Here is a 27221-nt window from a genome sequence, read left to right as displayed (position 1 = left end):
GGGTGGACTGAAAATGGAAGAATGTGACCAAGGTTGCCGTCAACTCAACGACTGCTCAGCGCTTGCGACCGACAGCGTGGAACGGCACTCAGCCGAAGACAGAATATCCTGATCCATAGGTTGTTCAGCAGCAGCTCCTGCCACCAGCGATCTGCCCGTTGATAGGTCGCCAGCAGTGCGCCTCGGCGACAGAGAAGACGGCCGAGGGCGGCTACCGCCAGGTGGTGCTGTAGATGAGACACGCCGTGGCGGAGAAGGAGAGGAGCTGGGTTTCTTATTAGCCTTCTTGGAAACATGATGTTTAGATGAAGGAGGAACCGATGGTTGTGAAGTTGGGGTGCGTAAAAAATGTTCATGAGTATGCTCTTTTTTGGAAGTCCGGGTGTCGGACTATTGGGATCGAGATTTAGCAGAACCCGATGAAGGGTGAGCCATAGAGTGAGCAGGCGAAAGTGGGGAGGTTGAACGGGCGATCTTTGCACTAGCCGATCTGATGACCATGTCACTAAAGGCGAGATCACAAGTCTGTGTGGCCGCCTCCTTTGTTGGCTGAGGAGAGGCAAGGACAGTGCTGTATTTTCCTGTCTGAGGCACAGTGGGCTTTCGACTGGCGAATAATTTTCGAGCAGCAAAGGTCGACACCTTTTCCTTCACTCTGATTTCCTGAATGAGCTTTTCGTCTTTAAAAATGGGGCACTCTCGAGAGGAAGCAGCTTGGTCACCCATACAGTTGATGGAACGAGGGGATGGAGGTGGACAAGCACCCTCATGGGCATCCTTGCCACACGTAACACATTTGGCCAGGTTGGAACAGGACTGGCTCGTATGATTGAACCGTTGACACCAATAGCAACGTGTAGGGTTTGGGACGTAGGGGCGAACGGAAATTATCTCATAGCCTGCTTTTATTTTTGATGGGAATTGAACTCTGTCAAATGTCAAGAAGACAGTATGGGTTGGAACGATGTTCGTGTCAACCCTTTTCATGACTATATGAACAGCCATTATGCCCTGGTCAGGCAGGTAGTGTTGAATTTCCTCGCCAGATAATCCATCGAGGGAGCGTGTATAAACGACTCCATGTGAGGAATTTAAAGTGCGGTGCGCTTCCACCCGGACAGGGAAGGTGTGGAGCATCGAAGTACACAGCAATTTTTGTGCCTGCAGGGCACTGACTGTTACTAACAACAAGGTGCCATTCCGTAATCTGGAACAAGACTTTACAGGACCTACAATTGCGTCGACACCTTTCCGAATAATGAAAGGGTTGACCGTGGAGAAGTCATGACCTTCGTCAGACCGAGAAACAACAAAACAACAAGGAACTGTGGCAACAATGGAAGAACTGTCAGTGGCTGAGACTCATTGAACTTACGCTTGTGAGCAGACATAGTAGATGATGAGGAAACCATTGCGGAAGTATCCCCCATGATTACCAGCGTCTCCGATGGCGCGCTCCTCCCTTGTGGGGGCCCTCTCTGAGGGCACTTCCGCCTTAGGTGATTGTTCACACCTCCCGAGAAACGGATGGAGGGACCAATCGGCACATGCGGAAGGTATCACCTCAGGTAATCACCCCTCCCTGGGCCTGGCCGTTACCAGGGGGTACGTACGTGTCCTACCCGTCTACCCGGTGCAGGGAATTACGCGTTACCCCGTCCCCGGCTATGCATGAAAATGTGTGGGTCGGCCTTCAGACACGCACAGGGAGGAAAAAAGAGAAAGGGAAAAACAAAGAAAGGGAAAGGAAAGAAGAGAGGTCTCAAAGGCCGCAGCGGAGAAAAGGGTAAAGAGAAGAGGTAAGGAAAAGAGAAGGATGAAGACGTGCAAGCAGAGAAAGCGAAGAATGTGTTACATTTTCGAGCGTCCGTCTCCGGACGTAGGCACAAAACATACTCCCAGAGGGGGAGGAAGGGAAGGAAAGAGCCAGAGGTGAGGGGCAGGGGGGGGGGGGGGGGGGCAAAGATGGGGGATAGGGAAGGATGCGGAAAAGGGAAGGTATGCAGCCCGGGAAGGAAGGAGGGCCACATTAGCTCGGGGTCCCGTGCTCGCTACGCACATATCCACAAGAGAGTTGTGGACCCATGGGAGGACAAACTGTCCTTGTGGAAGGCAAAAAAGTTAAGTGGTACATGAAAATATTTAGAAGCTTAATAAATCTTTCAGTACATGATGAACTTATCATTTATCAAGAGCAAAAGAATATACATATACAAATTTCAGACTGTGGGAAAAAGATTGTGGTGCAGACCTTTGTTTTGAAGATATCTTCAAAGTATCCTACACTGAACAATCATTTTAAATAATCGTATATGACTGAGACATAATAAAGGTCTGATGTTAACAATTCACAGAAATTCCATAAATTTTCAACGAATAGTTCTTGCACTAGAGCTGTATTCCTCTACCAGCCAGCACTGTAAAATATCCTAGTAGGCTAGGAGATTTTGCAGGAACTGCCAGCTTTAAGGATTAAATTATAGACTAGTGGACTATTTTAACAAAAGGTTTTATTTACAGAAAATAAATAGCAATTATCTACAAGTACATTACTTACAAGAGCGGCCGAGTGAGTGTCGTGGTGCATGTGTTGTAAAATGGGGATTAACTGCAGCTTCATGTTGGCTGGTGTAGCTAAGCCCCGGATCATGTCAGAGATCTTGTTGCACATGCTCAGTGCAAATGTTCTGCAAAAAAGAATTAAATTCTCATACATAAGCAAGTAAACAGTCAAAGATATTAACTTACAAACTGTAGAAATAAAAAACATACAACATGTAAATCTTATACGACATTCAATTCCACTATCAGTTATCTTAATTTATCTCAGTTTTGCCAATTTATTTGCAAAGTGATATCTGGGTTATCTTGTCTATACTTATTTTTAGTTCTGCAAATCAAAAATAAACATTACTTGTGTCAATTTCTTTTTGACTTCCATTACAACTGTTATTCAATGTTTGGAGCTGTGTTGGATCTATTTCAATTCATTTTCCAGTTCTGGGAGAAATGCACTGACTATATACTGTATGACAATTATATAAATGATATCCCTTTATTGAATTTTTCAGCCCGGGATCAAAAAATGGCATCATAATCAGAACTGACTTCTTTATAAGTTATCATTAGTGATCTGAATACATAGCATATATACTCAACAAAGTACGAGGGTCACTCCAAAAGAAATGCACACTATTTTTGTAAAAATACAGTTCTAATTCTGCATGTGTGAAAGTTTTACAGTGGTTACATACATCCTTCCCGCTTATTTTCAAACTTGGTTCAACCTGTTCCCGTGAGTAGCGCCATCACAGCACGTCTTCAAAATGGCTGCTACACTTGACATTCGTCAGAAGCAACGTGCTGTCACAGAATTCCTGTGCTGTGGAAACGAGACAGTGGGAAACATCCACAAGAGGTTGAAAAAGGTGTATGGAGATGCTGCTGTCAATCGCAGTACAGTTAGTCGGGGGCAAGCAGGTTACGTGATGAAAGTGGGCACGGCAATATTGAGGATTGTCCTCGCAGTGGACACACTCCAGACAGTGTGCAGAGTGTTAACGAATTGGTGACTGCTGACAGACGCATCACAGTGAACGAATTGTCACGCTATGTTGCGATAGGGGAGGAAGGAAGTGTTTGCAGAATACTGAAAGTGTTGGTGTTAAAAAAGGTTTGTGCCAGGTGGGTTCCCAGGATGTTGACAGTGGCTCACAAAGAAACAAGAAAAACGGTATGCAGAAAACTTTTGGAGCAGTATGAGAATGGTGGAGATGAATTTCTTGGAAGAATTGTGACAGGTGATGAAACATGGCTCCATCATTTTTCACCAGAGATGAAGAGGCAATCAATGGAGTGGCATCATGAAAATTTACCCGAGAAAAAAAATTCAAAACCACACCTTCTGCTGGAAAAGTTATGGCTACAGTGTTTTTCGATTCCGAAGGACTCTTGCTTGTGGACATCATGCCAAGTGGAACCACCATAAATTCTGATGCATATGTGATGACACTGAAGAAACTTCAAGCTCGACTGAGTCATGTTCGACCACATCGGCAAAAGCAGGATGTCTTGCCGTTGCACGACAATGCAGGGCCACATGTCAGTCAAAAAAGCATGGAAGTGATCACAAAACACGGATGGACAACACTGGCTCGATGTGACTATCATCTCTTTGGGAACCTGAAAGACTCTCTTCGTGGAACAAGGTTTGAAGATGATGACTCCCTTATGCACGCTGCCAAACATTGGCTCCAACAGGTTGGTCCAGAATTTTATTGTAAGGGTATACAGGCGCTAGTTCCAAGATGGCATAAGGCAGTTGAGAGGGATGGAAATTATGTGGAGAAATTAAAATATTGTTCATAAAGGATGTATCTACACACTGTAAAACTTTCAAACATGTACAATAAAAGATAGATTTAAAAAAAAAAATAGTGTGCATTTCTTTTGGAGTGACCCTCGTACAACTGAATTAGCCAGCAGAGAAACTGCCTTAGAAGCTGAAAGTGATAATGATTTTCTTTTTGCTGTCACAGAAAATTCTTTTTGTTTTTTCATTGATTTTCTGCTGTATACATTTAGTGCATGAGGTAAAAGTAGTTCAGGTTGGAACAACATATCTACTCAATACAAGATATCACATGACAACAGAACTTTGCACACCTTTTTAATGTAAATAAATAAAATAACGAAACAATAGAAAATCCAGGATGGAATGTAACAATATTACAAAAAGGAAAGTTGCTACTCACCATACAGCAGAGATGCCGAGTCGCCTGCTCATAGTGAAATGTAAGTACAAGGAAGATGATGTGGTTTATATACCTTCCCACAGCAACAGTATCAAAGAATTGACACGAAAAAACTATTAGGAAGTTTGAAGTACACTCTAAAACAAAATAAATGATGCACTGCAAAGGAGTAACCCAAATGGGATGGAAATCGATACAAGTAATGAACACGTACAGACAAACAAAATGATTACAATTTCAGAAAAATTGGATGATTTATTCAAGAGAAAGAGCTTCACAAATTGAGCATGTCAATAACGCATTGGTCCAGTAGTTATTCACCTTAGCACTGACTGACAGATTTGTTGCATGTTCTCCTGAAGGATATCGTGCCCCAAATTCTGTACAATTGGCGTGTTAGATTGTCAAAATCCTGGGACAGTTGGAGGTCCCTGCCCTTTATGCTCCAAATGTTCTCAATTGAGGAGAAATCTGGTGACCTTGCTGGCCCAGGTATGGTCTGGCAAGCATGAAGACAAGCAGTAGAAACTCTCACTGTGTGTGGGCAGGCATTATCTTGCTGAAATGTAAGCCCAGGAGAGCTTGCCATGTGGGACAACAAAAGGAGTCATAGCATATTGTGCTGTAAGGGTGCCAAGGATGACAAGTAAAGGGATCCAGCTATGAAAAAAAATGTCACCACAGACCATCAGTCCTGGGTGTCGGGCCACACAATGGGTGATATTCACTTTGGTATCTTATCGCTGTCTGGGTCATCTCCAGACACATCTTTGGCCTGGAATTTCATTCACTGGAGTAGAATTCTCTTTAGTGATGAGTCCTGCTTCAAATTGATCCATGATGAACAGCAAAGATGTGTCTGGAGTCACCCTGGACAGCAGTGGGAGCCCAACCTGACTGTTGTCCGCTGTAAGGCCTGACAACCAGGAGTGATGGTCTAGGCTGTCATTTGTTGCACAGCAGATTTCCTGAAGTTGTCATATGCAACACTCTTACAGTGCAGCAGTACATCAATGATATTCTATGCCCTGTCTTGTTGCCCTTTATGGAAAGCCATCCTGGGCTTACATTTCAGCAAGTAAAGCCCACTTGCACATGACAAGAATTTCTGCTGCTTGTCTTCATACTTTCTACACCCTACCTTGGCCAGCAAGGTTGCTGGATCTTCCTCCTTCCCCCCTCTGTCTCCAACAGAGAATGTTTGGAGCACTACAGGCAGGACTCTCCATCCAACTCAGGACTGACAATCCAGCATGCCAATGGAATAGAATTTGGCATAACATCCCTCAATAGGACATACAATAAGTCTACCAATCAATGCCAAGTTGAATAACAGCTTGCATAAAGGCCAGAGGTGGACCAGTAGGTTACTGACATGCTCAATATGTAAAGCTCTTTCTCTTGAATAAATCAAACAATTTTTTTGAAACTGTAATCATTTGTTTGTATGTGCATACACATCGCATCTACAGAATTTCATCCCATTCGAATAATTCTTACATGGTGTGCCTTCTTTTTATAAATGTATTTGTTGATTACCACGACACAACTGGTGGTGAGGACTGAGAAGATTTGCACCAAAGAGAGGGACAAAGATAGCAATATGACCAATTTCCACTTTGGAATATTTTAAAGTATTTAAATAAAAAGCTTGGACATTGTGTTTATATCAAAAGTCACATTAGATATTTGTACAGAAATGTAATGGTTACAGAGTTAAAAGTTCAGTTTATAAGGCGGGCTGAAACCAGGAAGTCACCACGGTTGCACTAGCCAGAAGGGATTACTTACATAAACCATCAGAAATCTCTATAAGAAAATGATTCCACCCTGCAGCTTGTGAGTGCACATTTAGCACATGACAACACCCAACAATTACATGCAGTCGATTATAACAGTAAACCTGCCAATAATTATTGCTCCATATCAACATAAACTACTTACTACTCATGACAGTACACAACCAACACAAAACAATTTAATTATAAAAGCACAGCATGTCTTGCACAAAAAATTGATTGATATGAGGCTTTTGTTCTTTCAAATCTATATTAGTCTGCTACAGTATTTCAGTGTCATCATTCAAAATGAATAAAAGTAAGTTTTCTCCTTTATTACTAACCATTTTTACATAAAAGGTGGTTTTATGAGAGCTTAACAAATATATACAGCACACTTGCTTTCTGTATCCCGACTTACTTTGACTGTGCAGCAAACTGCATGGCAGCATAAATAGCTGCCTCCACTTCCACAGTGTCATGAGAATCAAGGCTGCGGCGTATACTGTGGTGAACTTGTTGTCGTTCTGGGATGATGCCTGCCACACTGCCAAGCGTTCGCAACGTCAGTGCTCGTGCAACCTGTAAGTAGGTGAACACAGACAGTTTCAATAACTTATCCAGAGATTAAACTTGAAATCTGCTGGATCAGTAGGATGACAACTTCACTGGCTGGCCATTTTTACCACTTTGATGTAAGATAAAATTTATACTTTTCTGTTTTCCAGAGCTTCAGTTTACTGCTACCTCTTTAATGGCACAAGCAGTATGTTTGGGAGGCAGGCTAGATGCCAATAGATCACATTGGAACAAGTGAGAGATGATGTTATTGAAGTATCGTCACAACCCTAATGTCAGCTGAGAGAGAGAGAGAGAGAGAGAGAGAGAGAGAGAGAGAGAGAGAGAGAGCGTGAGCGTGCGCGCGCACGTGTCTGCTTGTTTCACAGGTGAGGTGTATGCTTTACAACAAATGTTTACACAAATAAACAGTGATACAAGCTGTGACAAGGTTTTAAAAAGAAACAAATGAAATTGTCACTACCTTTTATAAATCCAATCCTACATCACAAAAAAGAAAACAGAAAACAATGAAATGAGACAGCAGTCCATTGCATTCCAAATTACTTGTTTATTTTTTCCCCATATGACATATTAAGCAATTCACATCCACTACAGCTAGCATACAGTACTTACTGGGTCATTTGAGTGTATGACACTGTAGATTCGCCGAACAAATTCATCAACATTTAGTATCTTGTCAAGATGCTTCTCACTCTGCTGGCATACTTGCAGCACCCACACACGGAGAAAGTTGTTCCTGAAAAAAGTTACATGACAAATGAATTACAACATTGACCTTTGATACTACAGTATACTGTAGTATAGTATAGGACGTAGGTCGAAGGGGTTCAGCTAGAACTTACACCTGACAGCTGTAGATGACGTCATGGTCTACGACAGAAATTTTAAGACAGGAATAGATTTCACAATGAAGACTCAAACTCAACCACATGTTGAACATTCATTCATTTTCTACAATTCCACTTTCAAAATACATACTTTTCCACTGTTTCTTGTCTATTGATGTTGTCAGCCATGTTCTACTCATATAACAAGTTTAAAAATAATGACAGGATCAGGTAGTGACTGAGGGAGAAGCTGAGAACAGTCTTAGTAGAGACTGGGTTTGTGACAGATGGCGACGTGGGCAGTCAGTCCTAGGTCTTTTCTCTGTCACTTGTCACTTCTTTCAGCTGTGGCAATATTTGATACCAATAAAAATGCCAAGTTGCACCATGGCTTGCTGTCATAATACAAATATCTTTGTTGGCATTAATTGCTTGAGTTGTTAAGGGCTAATATATGCAGCATAAGATACCAAGAAACTGAAGAAGAATCAGCAAGCTCTACTTCTTTTCTCTTCTTTTTTGTGCCTTTCTCATGCATCTGCAAAAGGTCAGCACGGTCAATTTAAGGAATGGCCATATTCCCTTCCTGTCACCATGCTGTATCCCCCCCTGCATCGGGGCAGAAAGTACGTACCCCAACTGTCTGTGTGTAGAATTATTTATGTGGAAGTATGCGAAAGTTTTCTAAACGTTTGTGAACCATGTAACTGAGGCAAAATGTGGGTACCTGTGTAGTCTTCACCTAGGTTAGTTGGTTGGTTTAAAGGTGGGAGAAGGGACCAAACTACAAGGTCATCAGTCACTATATCCTAATAAAACAATGCCACAAGTGTGAGAATAAAATGGACGAAACATGTAACACAAAACAGAAAGAAAGGAAAAGCCGCAAAAATGAAGGGAAGGCAATGAACACTAAAAGGAACAAAACAGGACAAGAAAACAACAGAGAGACGTTATAAACAGAAGAGAGTAAAACATGAAAGCAGATTACAGTCGCTAGCCAATCACGAGTATAAAAAGGGAAAGCCATCCACTCTGCAAAACATTAAAACCTCCAGCCTAAAAGTACTAGAGTGGAGGACACAGAGGGACAAAAGACACGCGCTAAAATCTACATAGAAGAATAAAAGCCACTCTCACAGATAAAATGTAAAACTAAAGCTGCTGTGGAGGCATTGTCACCCAACACCGAGGGCAGGGTGCTAGGAAAGTTAAAAGTCTGCCGCAGAGCGGCTAAAAGTGGATAGTCCAGCAAGAGGTGGACGACTGTCATTTGGAAGTCACAGCAACACTGAGGTGGGTCCTTGCAATGGAGTAGGTAACCATGCTTTAGGCACGTATGGCCAAAGAGGAGCTGGCAGAGGACAACTGATTCCCTGAGAGAGGCCTGCATGAAAGACTTCCACACATTCATAGTCTCCTTAATGGCACGCAGTTCGTTGTGCATGCTGTTATGCCATTCTGTCTCCCAAAGCCGGAAAACCCTGCGGTGTAAGAAAGAATGCAGGTCAGCTTCGTAGATGCCTATCTCCAGAAGCGGTTTCTGCATCACCTGTTTGGCCAGCCTGTCGGCAAGTTCGTTGCCCGGGATTCCGATGTGTCCTGGGGTCCACACAAACACCACGGAACGGTGGGACTGTTCCAGGGCATAGATGGACTCCTGAATGGACGCTAAAAGAGGATGGCGAGGGTAGCACTGGTTGTAGCTCGTAGGCTGCTCAATGAGTCAGTACACAGGAGAAATGCTCTCCAGGGCATGAGCAGATGTACTCAAGAGCACGAGCTCTGTGGCACTGAGTACTGCTCAATATGTCCTCCATGAACATATGCAAAGCCTACGTGACCATCAGCCATTGACTGATTGGTGTAAACCACTTCAGAGCCCTGGAACATGTCAAAAATCGAGAGGAAGTGACAGTGGAGAGCGGCGGGGTTAACGGAGTCCTTAGGGCCATGCAAAAGGCCCAGATGAAGCTGCGGCCGAGGCATACACCATGGCGTACGTGAACAGACTGCAAGTAGAGGTGGTAAAGAGAAGGACTCCAGTTCGGAGAGAAGGGACCACATGCGAACTGCAATTGTTAGCTCCGATCTGGGCCACCGGTGCGGGAGATGGACTGCCACGGGCCAGAAAAGGAGATGGTAATTTGGATGCTCAGGAGAACTATGAATGTGTGCTGCATAACTGGCGAGCAGTTACACACGTCTGATCTGCGGTGGAGGGACACCAGTGCGCTGGTCACCAGACTTGTCCTAAAAGCTCCTGTCGAAAATCGAACCCCACAGTGGTGCACCGGGTCGAGGTAACGCAAATATGAGGGTGCCACTGTACCATAAACCAGACTGACATAGTCAAGGCAGGATTGAACAAGGGCTCTGTAGAGCAGTACCAGTGTAGAGTGATCTGCACCCCAGTTGGTGCTGCTCAGGCAGTGCAGGACATTGAGCTGCTGCCAGCACTTCTGCTTAAGCTGATGAAGGTGATTTAGCCAAGTCAATCGGGCATCAAAAACCAGTACTAAGAATCGATATGTCTCCACTACAGTGAGTGGATCGCCATTAAGGTAAAGTTCTAGTTATGGATGAACAGAGCGATGCCAACAGAAATAAATGGCACTCGACATTGTGGCTGAAAACTGGAAGACGTGGGCTAGAGCCCATGACTGTTCCTTATGAATGGCTCCCTGTAGACGCCACTCAGAAACACCAGTACTGGAGGAGAAGTACGAAATGCAGAAGTCATCCGCATAGAGAGAAGGTGAGACCGATGGCCCTACAGTTGCTGCTAGACTGTTAATAGCCACTAAAAATAGAGAGACACTCAATACGGAGCCCTGCAGAATGCCATTCTCCTGAATATGGGGGGAACTATGAGAGGTACAGACTTGGACACAGAAAGTACGGAGCGACAGGAAGTTTTTGATAAAGAACGGGAGTGGGCCCCGGAGACCCCACTCATACAATGTGGCAAGGATATGATGTCACCAAGTCATGTCGTACGCTTTACAGAAGTCAAAAAAACAGCAACCAGATGTTGGCGTCTGGAAAAGGCTGTTTGGATGGCAGACTCGACGGACACAAGATTATCAGCGGTAGAGCGACCCTGGCAGAAGCCGCCCTGACATGGAGCCAGTAGGCCATGTGACTCCAGGATCCAACCCACCTGCTGAGACACAATATGTTCCAGCAGCTTACAAAGAAAGTTGGTGAGGCTGATGGGCCGGTAGCTATCCACGTCAAGCAGGTTTTGACTGGGTTGGAGCACCGGTATGATGGTGCTCTCCTGCCATTGTGATGGAAAGACGCCATTGCTCCAGTTCCAGTTGAAGATGATGAGAAGATGTCGCTTGTAGTCGGACGAGAGATGTTTAATCATCTGACTGTGGATCCGATCCAGACCAGGAGCTGTGTCGGAGCAATGTGTTTAAGGGGGCTGAGGAGCTCCCACTCTGTAAATGGGGTGTTATAGTGTTCAATGTGGCATGTAATGAACAAGAGGACTTTCCTTTCCATCCGCCGTTTGATGGTGTGAAAGACTGGGGGTTAGTTCTCAGACAGAGAGGCTCGAGTGTAGTGCTCAGCAAAGTGCTCGGCCAATGCCATTTGCATCGGTAGATAACATGCCATTGATGTTAATGCCAGGGACATCTGTTTGGGTCTGGTACCCAGAAAGACGTCTGATCTTCATGCAGACTTTGGTAGGCGACGTATGGCACCCAATGATCGACACATAGCTCTCCCAACACGCCTGTTTCTGTCGTTTTATAAGCTGGTGTACACGGGCATGGAGCTGCTAAAGGCTGTAAGGAAGGGTGCCATTTATGTTGCTGTAGAGCTCACCGACACTCCTTAATTGCCTCAGCGACTTCCGGCATCCACCAAGGGAGTGTCTTTCGCCGAGGGCACCCTAAAGAACATGGGATCGCTTTTTCCACCCTGGCAATGATCACTGTAGTGACCTGTTCAATGACAACATTGATGGCACCATATAGGAGAGACTCGGCGGTGACAGCAGAGGTGAAGGCTTCCCAGTCTGTCTTGTTTAAAGCCCATCTGGGTAGCTGTCTGTGGACATAAGGCTGGGGAGTTACAGGAAGATGGGGAAGTGGTCACTACCACATAGATCGTCATGTGCTCTCCAGTGGATAGATGGGAAAAGGCCAGGACTGCAAACCGGAAGAGCAATGGCTGAATATGTGCAATGTGCCACTATGAAATATGTGGGGGCACCTGTACTTAAGAGGCAGAGGTCGAGTTGTGACAGCAAATTTTTGACCTCCCTACCTTGGCCAGAAAGTATGGCGCCACACCACAAGGGGTTATGTGCATTAAAGTCTCCTAAAAGTAGGAAAGGTTTAGGGGTTGATCAATCAGTGCAGCCAATACGTTCAGGGGTATTGCACCACCTGGAGGAAGATACATTGCAGACAGTTATTTCCTGTGTTGTCCTTATCCTAACAGCCACAGCTTCAAGAGGCGTTTGAAGGAGCTCAGGTTCACTACATACTGAGTCAGGATATAGATACAAACTCCACCTGGGACTCCAAACCAACCAACCAAACTCCACCTGACACTCTATTACAGTCGCTATGTTTCCAATAATATCCCTTATAGCCGCGGAGGGCAGGGGTCCGCATTGGCGGGAAACAGGTTTCCTGGAGGACAATACAGAAAGCGGGCATAAAGCTTAATAGTTACCATAGCTTAGCCAGGTGGCGGAAAAAACTGCCGCAATTCCACTGGAGGATTATGTGATAGTGAGACTGGGAAGGCATGAAACACTCAATGAGGAAGTTTACACCTCAGGGTCACCTGCTGCCACCAGATGAGTACCTGTGCGATCGACATCCATAGTGTCTGAGAGCACAGTGAGATCTAGGTCCTCAGCGGATGCCAGGATCTCCACCTCATTTTAAGACACAGAGCTTGTAGTTAGTGGTGGTGTGGGTGCCACCGCAGTGCCTTGGTTCTTAGGGGTCTTTCTTTCTGGAGAATCCTGCAGTCTGGCGAGCAAGGCAAATGGTGCTCTCTGCAGTTGACACAGATGGTAGGCGGGGCACAGAGAGTATTGGGATGTGAAGGACACCCATAATGCCGACAGGTGACACTGGAAGTACAGTGGGAAGACATATGCCTGAACTTCCAGCACTTAAAGCACTGCATCGGTGGAGGGATATATGACTATACGTCACAGCAGTAGACCATCACCTTGACCTTCTCGGGTAATGTGTCACTCTCGAAGGCCAAGATGAAGGCACTGGTGGCAACCTGATTGTCCCTCGGGCCCCAGTGGAAACGCTGGACGAAATGGACACCTCGCCACTCTAGATTGGTGTGCATCTCATCGTCAGACTGCAAAAGAAGGTCCCTGTGAAATATGATACCCTGGATCATATTTAAGCTCTTGTGGGGCGTGATGGATACAGAAACATCCCCCAGCTAGTCACAGGCAAGTAGTGACCGCAACTGGGTAGAAGATGCTGTTTTGATCAAGACCGACCCTGACCTCATTTTGGACAAGCCCTCCACCTCCCGAAACATGTCCTCTAAATGCTCCACAAAAAACTGAGGTTTCATTGACAAGAAAGAGTTCCCATCAACTCTCATACACATGAGGTACTGGGGTGAATAAGCTTCGCAGCCATCCTTAGTGTGGCCACGTGGCCACGGAGGGGGTGGTGGTGGTGTGTGTGTGGGGGGAGGGGGGGGGGGGGGGGACAATTTGGGGTCGTATTTCTAAGAAATGAAGTTAGACCTTGACTGCTTAGAGACTGTCGATGTTTGACCACCAGCAAGAGTTGACATACGCTTCATGGAGTGTCATCTGCACTGATGCTACCCACTCCGACCAGGGGCCCTCCCCACAGGTGCCACCCAAATGCTGCACAGGCCACCTGGCAGAATGGCCTTTACTGGGAGTCCCAATACCCCAGGGTGATGGGCATGAACTCCTTGGCATATGCATGGAGTTAAAGGCGCAGGTATCAGCAGAGCAATCCCCGTGTGGTCATGGGGCTACAACCAACAGGGTACAAGGCGGCCCCACCACAATGGACTGGCTACCGTCGACAGCACAGAAAGCGATACTGCACAGAAGATGGAGGGAAACTCACCTAGGAGAGTGACCTTACACAACAGCTGGAGAATGAGCAGAAGTGCAGATCCACATCAACAAAGGATTCGAGAGGTCTCAGTGCATGATGGACACTATGCACCATGTAAGGCGCCCTTCCCCAATTGGCTCGCTCTTCGGGAAAATTTTGAAAAGTGGAGGTCAAACCCGCAGGGGACCATCACATTAAGGCCGAAACGTGTGAGACTCCTTTTAGTCACCTCTTAAGACAGGCAGGAATACCTCGTGCCTATTCTAACCCCCAGACCCACAGTGGGGGCAGGGGGAATTTTATTCTTTGCAATGAGTATGGTTCCTTTATATATTTTTTAAACACAACACACTAATCAGTTATCATATGTTCATAACATATCTTAATAGTACACATGTAACTGATCAAAATATGATGACAGCAACACTTACCCTATGCGAAACAAATCTGCCAGTTTCAGCAAAGACGCATTTATCAGTATTGGAAATGGATATTTCTCAAATAACCTAGGGAACCTGACAATTGCCTCACATTGTTCTCCAACTCTGCCAGATCTTAATCCTGAAATGAATGATCATATATAATTTGTAAACACAGTGTGCAACATTCTCTTACATAATTGTGTGCATTTGATTACTTATATATTATTATTTATGTGGACAGAAAGGTAACAGATATTTTGCCCCACAAATGGCAGACAGCATTTATGCAAGGAAACAATTTCAAAATCTGTTACACACAAAAATACACTTTTTTAAAGGTACACTATATGAAATCGACAACTCTGAAGATTGCTGAAGGTAGAAAATAATTATCAGACACTTGTTACAATTTTCTGTTTCATACATGTAGGCTGTAATCTGAAAATTAAAATAATTCGTTCATCTAACATCATTAGTGAAAAAAGTAGTGAGGATTCACTGAAAAGCACATGACTACATTTACTTCCCCATTCTCCTCAAATTGGAGTTAGATCCTTTCTAATGTTCATCAATGAAACATTCAATCCTAACATTCTTCTCTTTGTCATGCACAGTCCAGTGATACCTGTTAAACTCAGTTTGTAGACTGATTCATTAGTGCAGTTAAAGGGAACTAAGCAGCAAGCGCATCATTCCCTTCTTCCTTTAAAAATCAAAGACTAATGGATTCCACGACAAGAAAAAGGTGGAGAGCTAGTTTGATCTTTAGCTGCCCTCTTGCCACAATATGAAGAGAAATCAGGTACAAATGTACTGCACTGACACAGGTAACTACAAGCACCATGTTGAATGGGCTCTCACCAAATGCGGTGCCTTTGTGTTAGAAAACAGTACCCTTTTCTCAGTTGTGTTAAAGCCACTTCTTTTTGTGTAACTGGAGAAATCATTGACACAGCAAGACTTTTTGCTTCATCAGTTGTAACTTGTTATTTTGTACTTCCAGCCACACATTCTTCCACTGATACATAACTTTCCTCCTCAACAACAACATAATACCACTCAACCACATCCACTCAGAGCAGTACATTACTTTCGTAGCACGTGCCCCTTGCTGCCGTGTCAGCTTGTTCCTTTCCCAGGATTACCACCTCGCATGCTACCAAGAAGAATGACAATTACTTTACTTGATGATGTAGTAAGTGAAATGTGTTTTGCATTTTTGGCCCACATTGTCTTCTGAGACACTATATGAATGGTCTATTGAACAGTTAGGGAGTGGGTGAGAAAGTTATTCCACTGATTGCGATTCACCTGCTCCATTCTCTTCAGGTCTGTCCTGTAAGTTGCTTCTTTGTTCTAAACATATGAGCGTGTTTTTTTAAGTAAGGTCCATTTGAACATAAGTGCACAATGAAAGGTTATTTCAAAAAAGTATTTCAACATAGTTGCCAAGTTTGTTGAAACACATATCATCCCTCTCAACGAATTTTAAAATACCCTCATCGTAAAAACTTGTCACCTGCTGCAATAACCAAGAGTTCACTGCCACTTTCACGTCATTGTCATCAATGTAACGGTTGCCACTGAGGTGATGTTTGAGGTGGAGGAACAGATGGTAATCACTCGGTGCAAGATCAGGACTTTGGGGTGAGTGGTCTAAAACTTCCCAGCCAAAACTGCCCAATAAATCGTGGGTCTGACCTGCAGTGTGAGGTTTTGCATTGTCATGGAGAAGGACAATTCCCTTTGTCAGCATGCCACGTCTTTTGTTTTGAATCGCTCTGCACAGCTTTCTCAGGGTTTGGCAGTATGCTTCTGCATTCATAGTGGTTCCTTACTGCATGAAAAAAAATGGCTCTGAGCACTATGGGACTTAACTTCTGAGGTCATCAGTCCCCTAGAACTTAGAACAACTTAAACCTAACTAACCTAAGGACATCACATACATCCATGCCCGAGGCAGGATTCGAACCTGTGACTGTAGTGGTCGCGCGGTTCCAGACGGTAGCGCCTAGAACCGCTCGGCCACTCCAGACGGTCGTTGCATGAAGTCGACCAACAAAACACCATGCTTATCCCAAAACACCGACAGCATAATAAGAACTTCATTGCACACTCAAGTCTTTGGTTTTTGTGGTCCTCTGTCAGGAGTTTTGGGACCCAACGGGAGCACAGTTTCCAAAACTTTAGGTGTTCAGAAACAATGTTGTAAAGCATTGAGCTCGACATGTCAGGAAATTCATTTGAGAGGCCTGTTATTGTGAAGCACCTGTTTTCACGAATCCTCACTTCAACTGAAGCCAAAAAATCGTCTGTAATCAAAGAAGGGTGACCGGAGCAGTCCTCATCATGGACAATGTCATGGCCATCTTTGAATTCTTGTACCCACTTACGCATTTTGCTTTCACTCATAACACTATCACTGTACACTTCGCAAATCTGTCAATGAATTTCTGCAGCAGAAAGGTTCCTTGCTGACAAAAACCATATCACTGAGCAAACCTCACACACAGTGAGCGGGTTGATAGTCTGAAACATTTTGAAAGCACAGAGCAGAACCGTACAGGTTAGCTACAGAACTTAAACTGAGCACAGTTGTTCCCGAAGCATGCGGGTACACGACGCACTTGCTCATTGCATGCGGTAAGTGTGCCAACTACTAGTGTCTACAACAAAACAGACCTTACTTTAAAAACACACCTCGTAAATGGTTTGTTTTTCTTCTGTGATTTACACACATTTCTATCTGCAACTAAGGCACTTTAAAATGTTCATAGCCTTTAGAGCTCTTGCATTGAGATGGTTCAGTGTAATACTTCACACACCTCCCCCTCAGTGACAGAGATCAAATAGATATTATTTTTACTATTGTTGCCATTTTAGTGGACTTCATTTCATTACTGTTAAGAATTGGGTTCAATCAGTTTGTCACCTGTGTAATTTATATCCACAGAAATTGTTGTCAATGGCTTTCTCTAATGAAACACATGATAAAAACTATGCAGGACTTTTTCCTCTCTCACTGAGTGAAGCACACATATTTGTAGTTATGGAGAATATTTTCCACACCATAATGATACTCACAAAGAAAACAATAAAAAATAGTGAGTTATATTAAGATGCCTCAGTTACATTATTTACTACTGACCCCTATCCGTTTCAATTTCACAAGTGAATAGCTCTGACTACCTAGCAGTGATGGTGCACATATTTAGGAGTAAGTCAAGCAGTGTTTCAATAAAAACATGTTACATCAGATGTGGAAACCAAATAAGTTTCTTATTTAGGATGAGGCCCAACAACTTTACTGATTCCTTAAAACTAAGAGTGGTCTCCTCCAATAACAGTTCAGGTTGAGTAAAAACATTGCATACACACATATCTATTTGGGGAAAAATTGATGCCTGGGATTTTAGCCCATAATTCTAGTCTTCTTAATGTTAATTGCAGTTATTGAGCAGTCATCCCAAGACTACAAGAAAAAGAAAAAGATCAAGAAATTTCCCACAAAAAGAGAGCATTGTACAGGGCTCTTGGCTTTCGACACTATGCTGTTGACGGTTATTGAGTAACATTTAACATTCTCCCCTTACAGAAACCATTCTTCTGGATATGTCAGACAGAGTGCACTGCTAATTCTGAAACTAAAATACCATCCTGAATGAAAGGCTCACACTATAACAGGAAGACAACCCCAGAAGCCCCATTCATACAGTTGCTGCAGAATACTGTATCTTGGTTTAGTGTTGTAGGCCTCTAAAATATAAAAGAATTACCACCTTGAGGCAGATTAGACTGCTGAGTGTAGAGCAGTACTTATGGAAACCACACTGAAGGTGACTGAGGAGTCACCAGATTTCCAGAACCCGTAATAAGCAACTTTTGATCATTCACTTCAGTGGCTTCCCTACGCAACAGGTAAGCGCTAAACTGCAAAAACTACGTGGTTTGCTGTCAACCTTCCCAGGTTTCTGAAGGGGAATCATGATTTCTTACCTCTAAGAATTAGGACATTATCTCTCAAACTAAATTATGCGGTTCTTTGACTAAATATTGAAATGTTGTTGTGTTATTTGTCTGGCCCTACTGTTGTATTGGTCTAAATCCTTCATACAAAATGGGCAGTTCTGCATATCAGTGTTACTGGAATGTGGGCTCTTAACTGGCATTAGATGTAATTTGTTTGAAATATTTCTTTATTGTCTGGGCTGCAAATTCTGACCAATTACTATTCTCATCGATCCTGCTCATTGACTCACATGATTATAATGTGAAATGGTTAACAGAATGTAAAAATACTGCAATGACTACTTTTTGTTGCCTCTGACAATACAACAGGCTTTTGCCTCAGCGGTGTGAAAGGCTGCAAGACTATCGGCAGATACATACAGTGAAATGTTTTTAGTGCTACCCCCATGTCCCTGATGGCTAAATAGCAGTCCTTGCTCCACCATGGGGCTAGCTATCTGCTAGGTTTAACTGACAACTTCGGGACAGATGCATCAGGAGCCCTGTGTATGATGGTAGCGACATGTTCTACCACCCAGGGATGCTGAATTGATGTTGGACTACATTGCTGTACACTCTCTAGCGATCTTTGTAGAAGATCTATTCAGGTGGCTTGGTGGCAGGAGCTGATGTGTCTGACAGGTGGATCCAAATGGAAAAATTGTGACTATGCTATAAGCCCATAGCACTTCCTGAAGGACAGTATCAAAAAGTGTGGGGGAGCAAAGTGACAATCTGTAGATGATTCTGGTGCAGAGCTAAAAGTGTCGCTTTCCATGTATAGGCGAGGCAGATACATTTGACAGGAGGAACCTCTGACATACTTGGCCCCTGGGACAAGAGTATATGGAGCCTGAATGTGTGTGATACGCACCATTATCTCCTAGAATTAGAAAAGGTCACGGGCGTTCAGGGTTGAAGTTCCGAAGAGCCTCATTATTGACATGTTCTTGAAGAGGGAGACAGAGAGCACAGTCATCCTTAGTAGTATGTAAATCTGACTGTCTACTGCTTGAGGGTGTGTGGTGAGGGAGGCTAATTGTACTAAATGGCTTGTATTGTGGACAAATACTGCCACTCCATGCTTGGTCCTCTCATCATCTGTATTTTCACTCCTGTGGATGGTGCAGCCTTCTAACATAAGGTTGTCAGAAGGTGTGCATTGTGTCTCTTGTAAACATATGTACAAGAGGTCAACCTGAGCCTCCAATACTATCCATAAGATCTGAACTGTAACATAGTAGATGATATCACTGATTACTGGACTGAATCATTCAGAGATTAAACATTACCTAAATGAGTGATCATAGGACAATGAAACTTTGTGGAAACATTTCTAAGGACATGCAGAAGAAAAATAATGACCAAACCATTAAAAGAAACACATTTTAATTTCCGCATGGTAAGGTAACATTTGTTAATTGTGCACCATGTTTATGTTCCAGGTTACAAACATCGCTCAATCTGAGGACCATCTGCATCCACAAAAGCCTGGAACCACATAAGAGATTGCTCTACTGTGGGCTGAAACATCTCAGATAGGATGTTGGCTTCCTCCCTCGGTATTCTCATCTTCAACCTCAATGTGTTGTGTGTCCCATTGATAAACCCTATCCTTCAGGTAACCCCCAGCCAGAATCAGATGGGTTCAAATCTGGTGATCTTGGTGGCCAAATTGTCATTTAATTTGAACTTCTGAATCACGTTCTTCAACCCCGGTGCAGAAAGAGGACACTTCCGTATTCCTAAAATGCACCAATATTCATAGAGAGCTTTGTGAGTAAAACTCTGCACACCTTGTCCAGACCGATGTTGACATAATGCCCATTGTTACTTGTGTTTCAACACAATGTTGCCATAATGTGCTGGCATCTAATGGTAAGTCATCGATCTAATACTGCTACCAATGCAAACCCTGCAGCTCAAAGTCTGAACATCATTCCCATCAAATTGGATATCCATATGACGAATAGTTTTCACTCTGCACTGGCTCAATTAGTGAAAGTTTCATTATAACAACACTGAATATACGTAAATGTTTCTTTCAAAAATAAAATTTCTGCCCAGCAAGCTAATTCCTTTGAGAGATCAAGTGCCTGTTTGTGTGTCATAGTGACGTAACATTCTACACAGGTTTTGACTTCATTTATAGAAAAATATGCTGCAGAATGTTCTATCATTGTCAGATGGGTTAGCTTATTGCATGGGCTTGGGCAGGCAGTGTCAGAACCACATTGCTGTGATCTAAAAATGGGAATTTAAAGATGCACCTATAATAATGTTACTGAGGGATACTGGAAGGGTAGGGGCTATCAAATGGCAGTGGGTGTTTATTTTTTATATTTTTGGATGGGGAGGGGGAGGTTTCAGTTGGGTTTGTTTCGTATATAGCACTGATCATTTTTTATTTAGACCTGAGTTTCTCCTGGTGTATACAATTTTCAAACAACTTATGGGTATTCAGCCAGGTAATATTTTCAGAGACCGCCAATATTTCAGCGGGAATACACCCCACCATTTTCAAGGCAAACTGCAACTGACAGGCGATGTACAGGCAAATTTAAAACCTCAGTTCTTAGACTGATGCAGGAAAGATAACATACACTAAACACTTGTGCCACCAAAGATGACCATAGTCAGAGATATCGATAATGGGACTACGAACTAGGAGGTGAGGTGACATTGACTCTATACCTCTGTTTTTTGACGATGGAGGGAGCAGGATTCCAAACAGAGTTTAAACAAAAACTTCCATCCCTGTTTACAAGGTTGCTCGCTAATTTAATCTCAACTGCCTCCTCAATGACACTGTCCCAACAGCTGGACGTGCATGCCAATATCTCGGTGTTGTTATATAGCATGGGGTGACCAGTATCTAAGCAATGTTCGGCAACAGCAGATCTACTGGGTTGCTGTAATCATGTGTGCTGTTTATGCTCAGGACATCGTTCCTCCACGGTCCTGATAGTTTGACCAATATATGCCATGCCACAGCTACAAGGAATGTGATATACACCCACTGTACACAAACCAAGATCATCCTTAACAGAACCCAAAAGCACTTTAATTTTAGATGGAGGTCGGAAAACACATTTCACATCGTATTTCCATGAAATACAACTAATCTTGTTGGAAGTGTTTCCTACGTAAGGCAAAAGGCAGTAGACTTAGGTGTTGACTCAGAATTATCATCAATCACCCGATGCACAGTTTGTCGATAGTGCAACACACGTTCAATTGGTCTATCACTATAACCATTTTAACGAAATGTAACTTCAAGGTGGGACAGCTCAGCTGGCAAATTCTCAGCATTAGAAACGACATGTGCCCTGTGTACCAAGGTATGAAGTATCCCTTCACGCTGAGCCGGATAGTGACAACTATTAGCCTGTACATACAAGTCAGTGTGAGTATGTTTCCTGTAAACTGCACGTCCCAATGATCCATCATCCTTCTTCCTAACCAAAACGTCAAGAAAGGGAACCCAGCCATCCTCTTCAACTTCCATTGTAAAACAAATGTTAGGGTGGATCGAGTTCAGATGATCTAGAAAGGCATTCAAATTCTCCCTACCATGAGCCCAAAAAACAAAAGTATCGTCAAAATATCTGAAGAAACAGGCGAGTTTCAAAGGTGCCAACTCCAATGCTCATTCCTCAAATTCTTCCATAAACAAATTTGCGATCACAGGAGACAACGGACTACCCATTGATACTGGTCATTGAATAAAAAGTAAGTGGATGTCAACACATGCCGTGGAGTACCGATATACTGAGCATAAATGGCACACATGATTACAGCAGCCAAGTAGATATGATATTGCTGAACATTGCTTGGATACTGGTCACCCCGTGCTATATGACAACACCGAGATATTGGCATGCATATCCAGCTATTGGGACAGTGTTATTAAGGAGGAAGTTGAGATTAAATTAGCAAGCAACCTTGTAAACCAGGATGGAGGTTTTTGTTTAAACTCTGTTTGGAATCCTGCTCTCTCCCTTGTCAAAAAACAGAGGGATAGAGTCAATGTTACCGCACCTCCTAGTTCACAGTCTCACTATTGATATCTCTGACTTTGGTCATCTTGATGGCACTAGTGTTCAGTGTGTGTTATCTTTCCTGCATCAGTCTAAGAATTGAGGTTTTAAATTTGCCTGTACATCACCTGTCAGTTGCAGTTTGCCTTGAAAATGGCGGGGTGTACTCCCGTCGAAATATCGGCGGTCGCTGAAAATATTACCTGGCTGAATACCCGTAAGTTGTTTGGGACTTTTTTATTTAGGTTTTATTCAAAACTGTCTTTTCCAGAAGGTATTGCACTTATTAACAAACATTACGACATCGTGAGTGGAACAGGGATGGTATCACTACAATAAGTAAAACCACAGGAAATGTTTACAAATAACTTTAGTGAGCATACTCATGATATATTATCTACATCCAATGTGGGATACACTGACTCTGTCTCGTACATGTGTGTGTCATCTGCTCAATTAAAATATAAAATACATGATTTAAAAGTAATTTATCTCTACTGTCTTAAAACATTTTTTTTACCCTCCTCCCTTCTTCCTCTTTTCCACTTTTTAGTTCAAATGTTAAGTCTAGTAATGAAAATGTATGTGTCAAATAACACACGCTGCCTATAGCAGTTACGGACAAACAGGACCAGTTACGGACAAACAGGACGTGCAGGAGCACCACCTACCAGAGGCAACGTAAGGCTAGTGCCTCTACTCTTCAGCTAGTCGGCACATGTCACTAGCTCTGTACATGACATTCATACATTCTGTAGGATATACTGCCATGTATTATATTTGAATGTCATATATATGCAAGTGGCACATGACACATTGTTGGATCTATTCTCAGATGTGTGATGTTTTAAAAAGTTTTACGACAAGGCCATACAGTAGACAACTATCACTTTTAAAACATGTCTTTTAAATGGTGATTAAGTGAATGACACACACATGTACTAGACAGAGTCAATGACTCCCACATCAGATATAAATAATATTTGACCCTACATGGGTATCCATCACTAAATTATTTGTAAACATTTTCTGTAATTTTGCTCATTTTAACAATACCATCTCTCTACCTTCTGAAGAAGACGATTTTAAAACTGTCAAAACCATGGTCAAGATTTAGTAAACCTGTATTTTGTAACTGGTTGGCTGTTATGTCCAATGCACTGAAGCTCTTGCATGCAAAATTGCTGAAGCACAGACATGTTTAAAATTTGTTAAGTTGTGTTATTTTATTATGTTTGATGGATTTTCTTTATCATTTGGCTTTATTGCTGTTCACAAATCTCAGTCCTCCCTTCATGACAAAATATGTGGCTGGTAAGTTGAATGTTCTTGTTTTGTTAAAGTCATTTTTGTTGTAAAGTTACAATTTTTAAATTTGAGTTTCTTTTAATAGTGTGTGCCATCTTGGTTGTTTACCTTTTATGTTAAATTGATGTTAAAGTGATATCAAGTGTGATAGATTTCAAACATTTTGGTTCTCTAGAACAGTATCCACATTTTTAGTTCAGCTATACACATCAAGCGATGTTTCTGAAACCACAGATCATTAGTTACAGCAATTTTTGGCTTGCTATATTCATGTCCCATTTTGGTATGCTTTACTGGTATCTGCATTTTAAGTCGAGCCGTATAGCTCAATTGATGCAGATATTGCCTTTTATCAGTTTTCACAATTTGTTGCCATGTGCATTGGTATAGCCTTTTGGCTTTGTGGACAGCTGTCACCTTCTGGGCTTCTCTATCTGTATCAGCATTTTATGCCATACAGCTCGTCTGACTTTTTTGATACCACCTTTCATTAGTATTCACGATTTATGACTGTAGTATTAGCACCACCTTTTGGCTTTCTGTACTGGTATCAATCTTTTAAGTTGAGCTATACAGATCAAGTCATGTTTTTGATAACAGTTACAGTTGGGTTGCACTTTTTTTCCTATCTAATGTTGTATCCTTTTTCTGTGACTGTTCTATTTTGTAAATGTCACTATTATCATAAGTTTGTGGTTGTTATTGTCGATTTTGGTTTGTCCCTGCTCAAAACTACCAATTTTCCATGACTGTTCCGATAGCTTCAATATTTCTTATTAAGAATTTGTATGAATCTGTATTTGACATTTATGTTTTTGAGCCATGGGAATGTCTAATGTTATTGGTCACCATTTTGAAATCATCTTGGGGATTGATTTGACATCACTGGTGAAAGCCGACTGGTGGTATTGCATGCTCTGCTGTAATCCTATGCTGTGTTAAAAAGCTTTACCTCTTCTACACATTTTCCTAAACTGCTCACATTCCAATGCAGCATAAGAGCCATTAATCAAGAGGGGGGGGTTTTCTTTCACCCTGTCATTCTTTTCTGGTAATATGTAAGACAGTTAGTGGAGAAGTAAGACAAGCTCTCAAATTTTTAACACACATCTCCCGTTCCCCTCAGAGCTGTCTTTATCAGTTAACACTATGCCGTTCAGCGATACAACAGTGGTGTCGTGCACAAAATAGTGGTCAACAGCCAGCAACACCACAGTGGTGTCTTGAGCATAGTATCGCGCAGTGGCCAGTGAAAGCACTTTAGTATCTTTTGCATTCTGTTGGTGTTTTGGTTAGGTAACAATAAGTCACACATGACAACAAGTTTTTTGTTTTTATAAGTACTTGTGCCCTTTCATCATGGCGGACAAAAGAGACAATAGGATTATTTATGATAAATGTGCGGACGTCTTGTCTGATGTTCCGGAGCCGGCCGCTGTGGCCGAGTGGTTCTAGGCGCTTCAGTCCGGAACCGCGCTGCTGCTACGGATGCAGGTTCGAATCCTGCCTCAGGCATGGATGTATGTGATGTCCTTAGGTTAGTTAGGTTTAAGTAGTTCTAAGTCTAGGGGACTGATGACCTCAGATGTTAAGTACCATAGTGCTTAGATCCATTTGAACCATTTGTGACGTTCCCAATGACTTGGCCGATTGAGAAGAAGACATTGCATATCAAAAAAATGAAAGTGAAGCAGAATTGTAGGAAGATAGTGAAATATGCCCAAGAAGAATTCAGCGAATGCTACAGTTGCCAACTGATTTGGCTGAATCAGAAGAAGAAGACAGTACACAGTTGTCAGACTTTGATTTACCGAGGGCTAATAATAAATTTGAACGATCACAGGCTCCAAACATATTTCCCAAAGATACACAGAGTGTCGAGTATATCGTAGAATTATATATTGAGAATGATCTAACTGAATATATTAGCAACGAAACCAACAAGTACTACAGTCAAAATTGCAATAGAAGGAAACTGGATTAAAGAAATGCCAAATTTGTCGATGTTACGGGATCCGAACTTAGAAAATGGTTTGGGCTTGCTATCCTAATGGGAATTGTAAAAAAAGCGTGGATCAATGATTCTGGTCAACGAATCCATTGATAGACACACTGATATTTTGCAAAACGATGTCCTGCAACTGATTCAGACAAATATTATCAATTTTACATTTTTCTAACAGCAACAACAAACCAGATAATGCCGACCAGCTTGTCAAAGTGCAATTTGTAACTGATTATTTTTCCAAAAATTTTAAAGAAACATTTAATCTAAGTCAAAACATCTCAAATTGAAGGAATGATACCGTGGTGCGGACGTTTAAATTTTAGAGTTTACTATCCGTCGAAAATTACGAAATATGGCATACTCATTTGGATGCTGTGTGATTCGAGTATGGGATACATTTCCTCATTCAAGATATATTCCGGCACAGGACAGCCTTTAGCAAAAACAGTGATGGAACTATTGACACCTTGTGATGGAAAGTGGCATCACCTCTGCATGGATGATTATTATAACAGTGTAGAACTTGCAGAGTAGTTACTTGAACAGAAAATTTGAGTTAGTGGAATGATACAGCAAAATAGAGGATTTCAGGAAAATTAAAGGACACAAAAGACAATGTGTTTGAAGCTTGTCATCAATGGAACGGTGAAAAGCTACCGGTGACAAGCCAAGTAATATGAACTAGGGCTGCAGGTGCCAAGCGAATAAATTTGTACGAGACGTGCGGATGGCAAAGTGTTAATACCAATGCCCTCCCATCAGCAGGTTTCACGTCAGGTTCCTGTGGATTTGAACCGTTTGTGGGTGTGGAATTCATATTTGTTGTTGGGATAAATTCTGTTTTGATAAAGATGAGCTGCTTTGTATATCTAACTTCATGATAAAAGATTGTCTCTGCAGTTTGGTAGTGACCACTGCTGGAATTGGTTTATAAATAGGTAAATAGGTACAGGCTTAATAGCATGGGCACTACTCTATGAACTTTTACATGTACACATGCTTGTACCAATATCTAATACCTGTACCTTCTTGGCAGTACTGACTTTAACTACATTTTATTTTGGAACACAACAAAGAAAGTTGAGAAAACAGGAGTTTGCAGGATCTTATATTCTTGGAGTTAAAGATCAAGGATTTTGTATGTGCCACACTAAAATGATTGAGATGGCCACTGTTCAATAGATGCCCAACAGGTATCTGAGGTCTGCTTTATCACAAAAGTACTCAAAATTCCACTGGATGATGGTTGTAATTCTAGCTACAGGGATTGCACAAAAATATGAAAACACTGTAAGAAGGGCGAGGATAAAGATCAATGTAGATGCTAACCTAACCCACAAATGGACTATTGTACCTGACCACAAATCGCACATGTGCCATGTGCTCAATA

At 42.5% G+C, this 27221-nt stretch overlaps 1 protein-coding gene across 1 annotated transcript in view; it reads right to left on the bottom strand.

The window, feature by feature from the left end:
* Window positions 1–27221, bottom strand: part of LOC126482318 (integrator complex subunit 7) — a 157635-nt gene that overhangs the window by 120086 nt on the left and 10328 nt on the right. Inside the window, 4 exon segments of the mRNA XM_050106360.1 lie at window positions 2558–2687; window positions 6954–7114; window positions 7727–7850; window positions 14477–14606. Of these exon segments, the coding sequence (XP_049962317.1) occupies window positions 2558–2687; window positions 6954–7114; window positions 7727–7850; window positions 14477–14606 (545 nt within the window).

The sequence above is a fragment of the Schistocerca serialis genome, chromosome 5 (genome assembly GCF_023864345.2).
Source record: "Schistocerca serialis cubense isolate TAMUIC-IGC-003099 chromosome 5, iqSchSeri2.2, whole genome shotgun sequence".
NCBI lineage: Eukaryota > Metazoa > Arthropoda > Insecta > Orthoptera > Acrididae > Schistocerca > Schistocerca serialis.
Note: the sequence above shows the minus strand (reverse complement) of the source record. Positions and strands in the feature narration are given on the sequence as shown.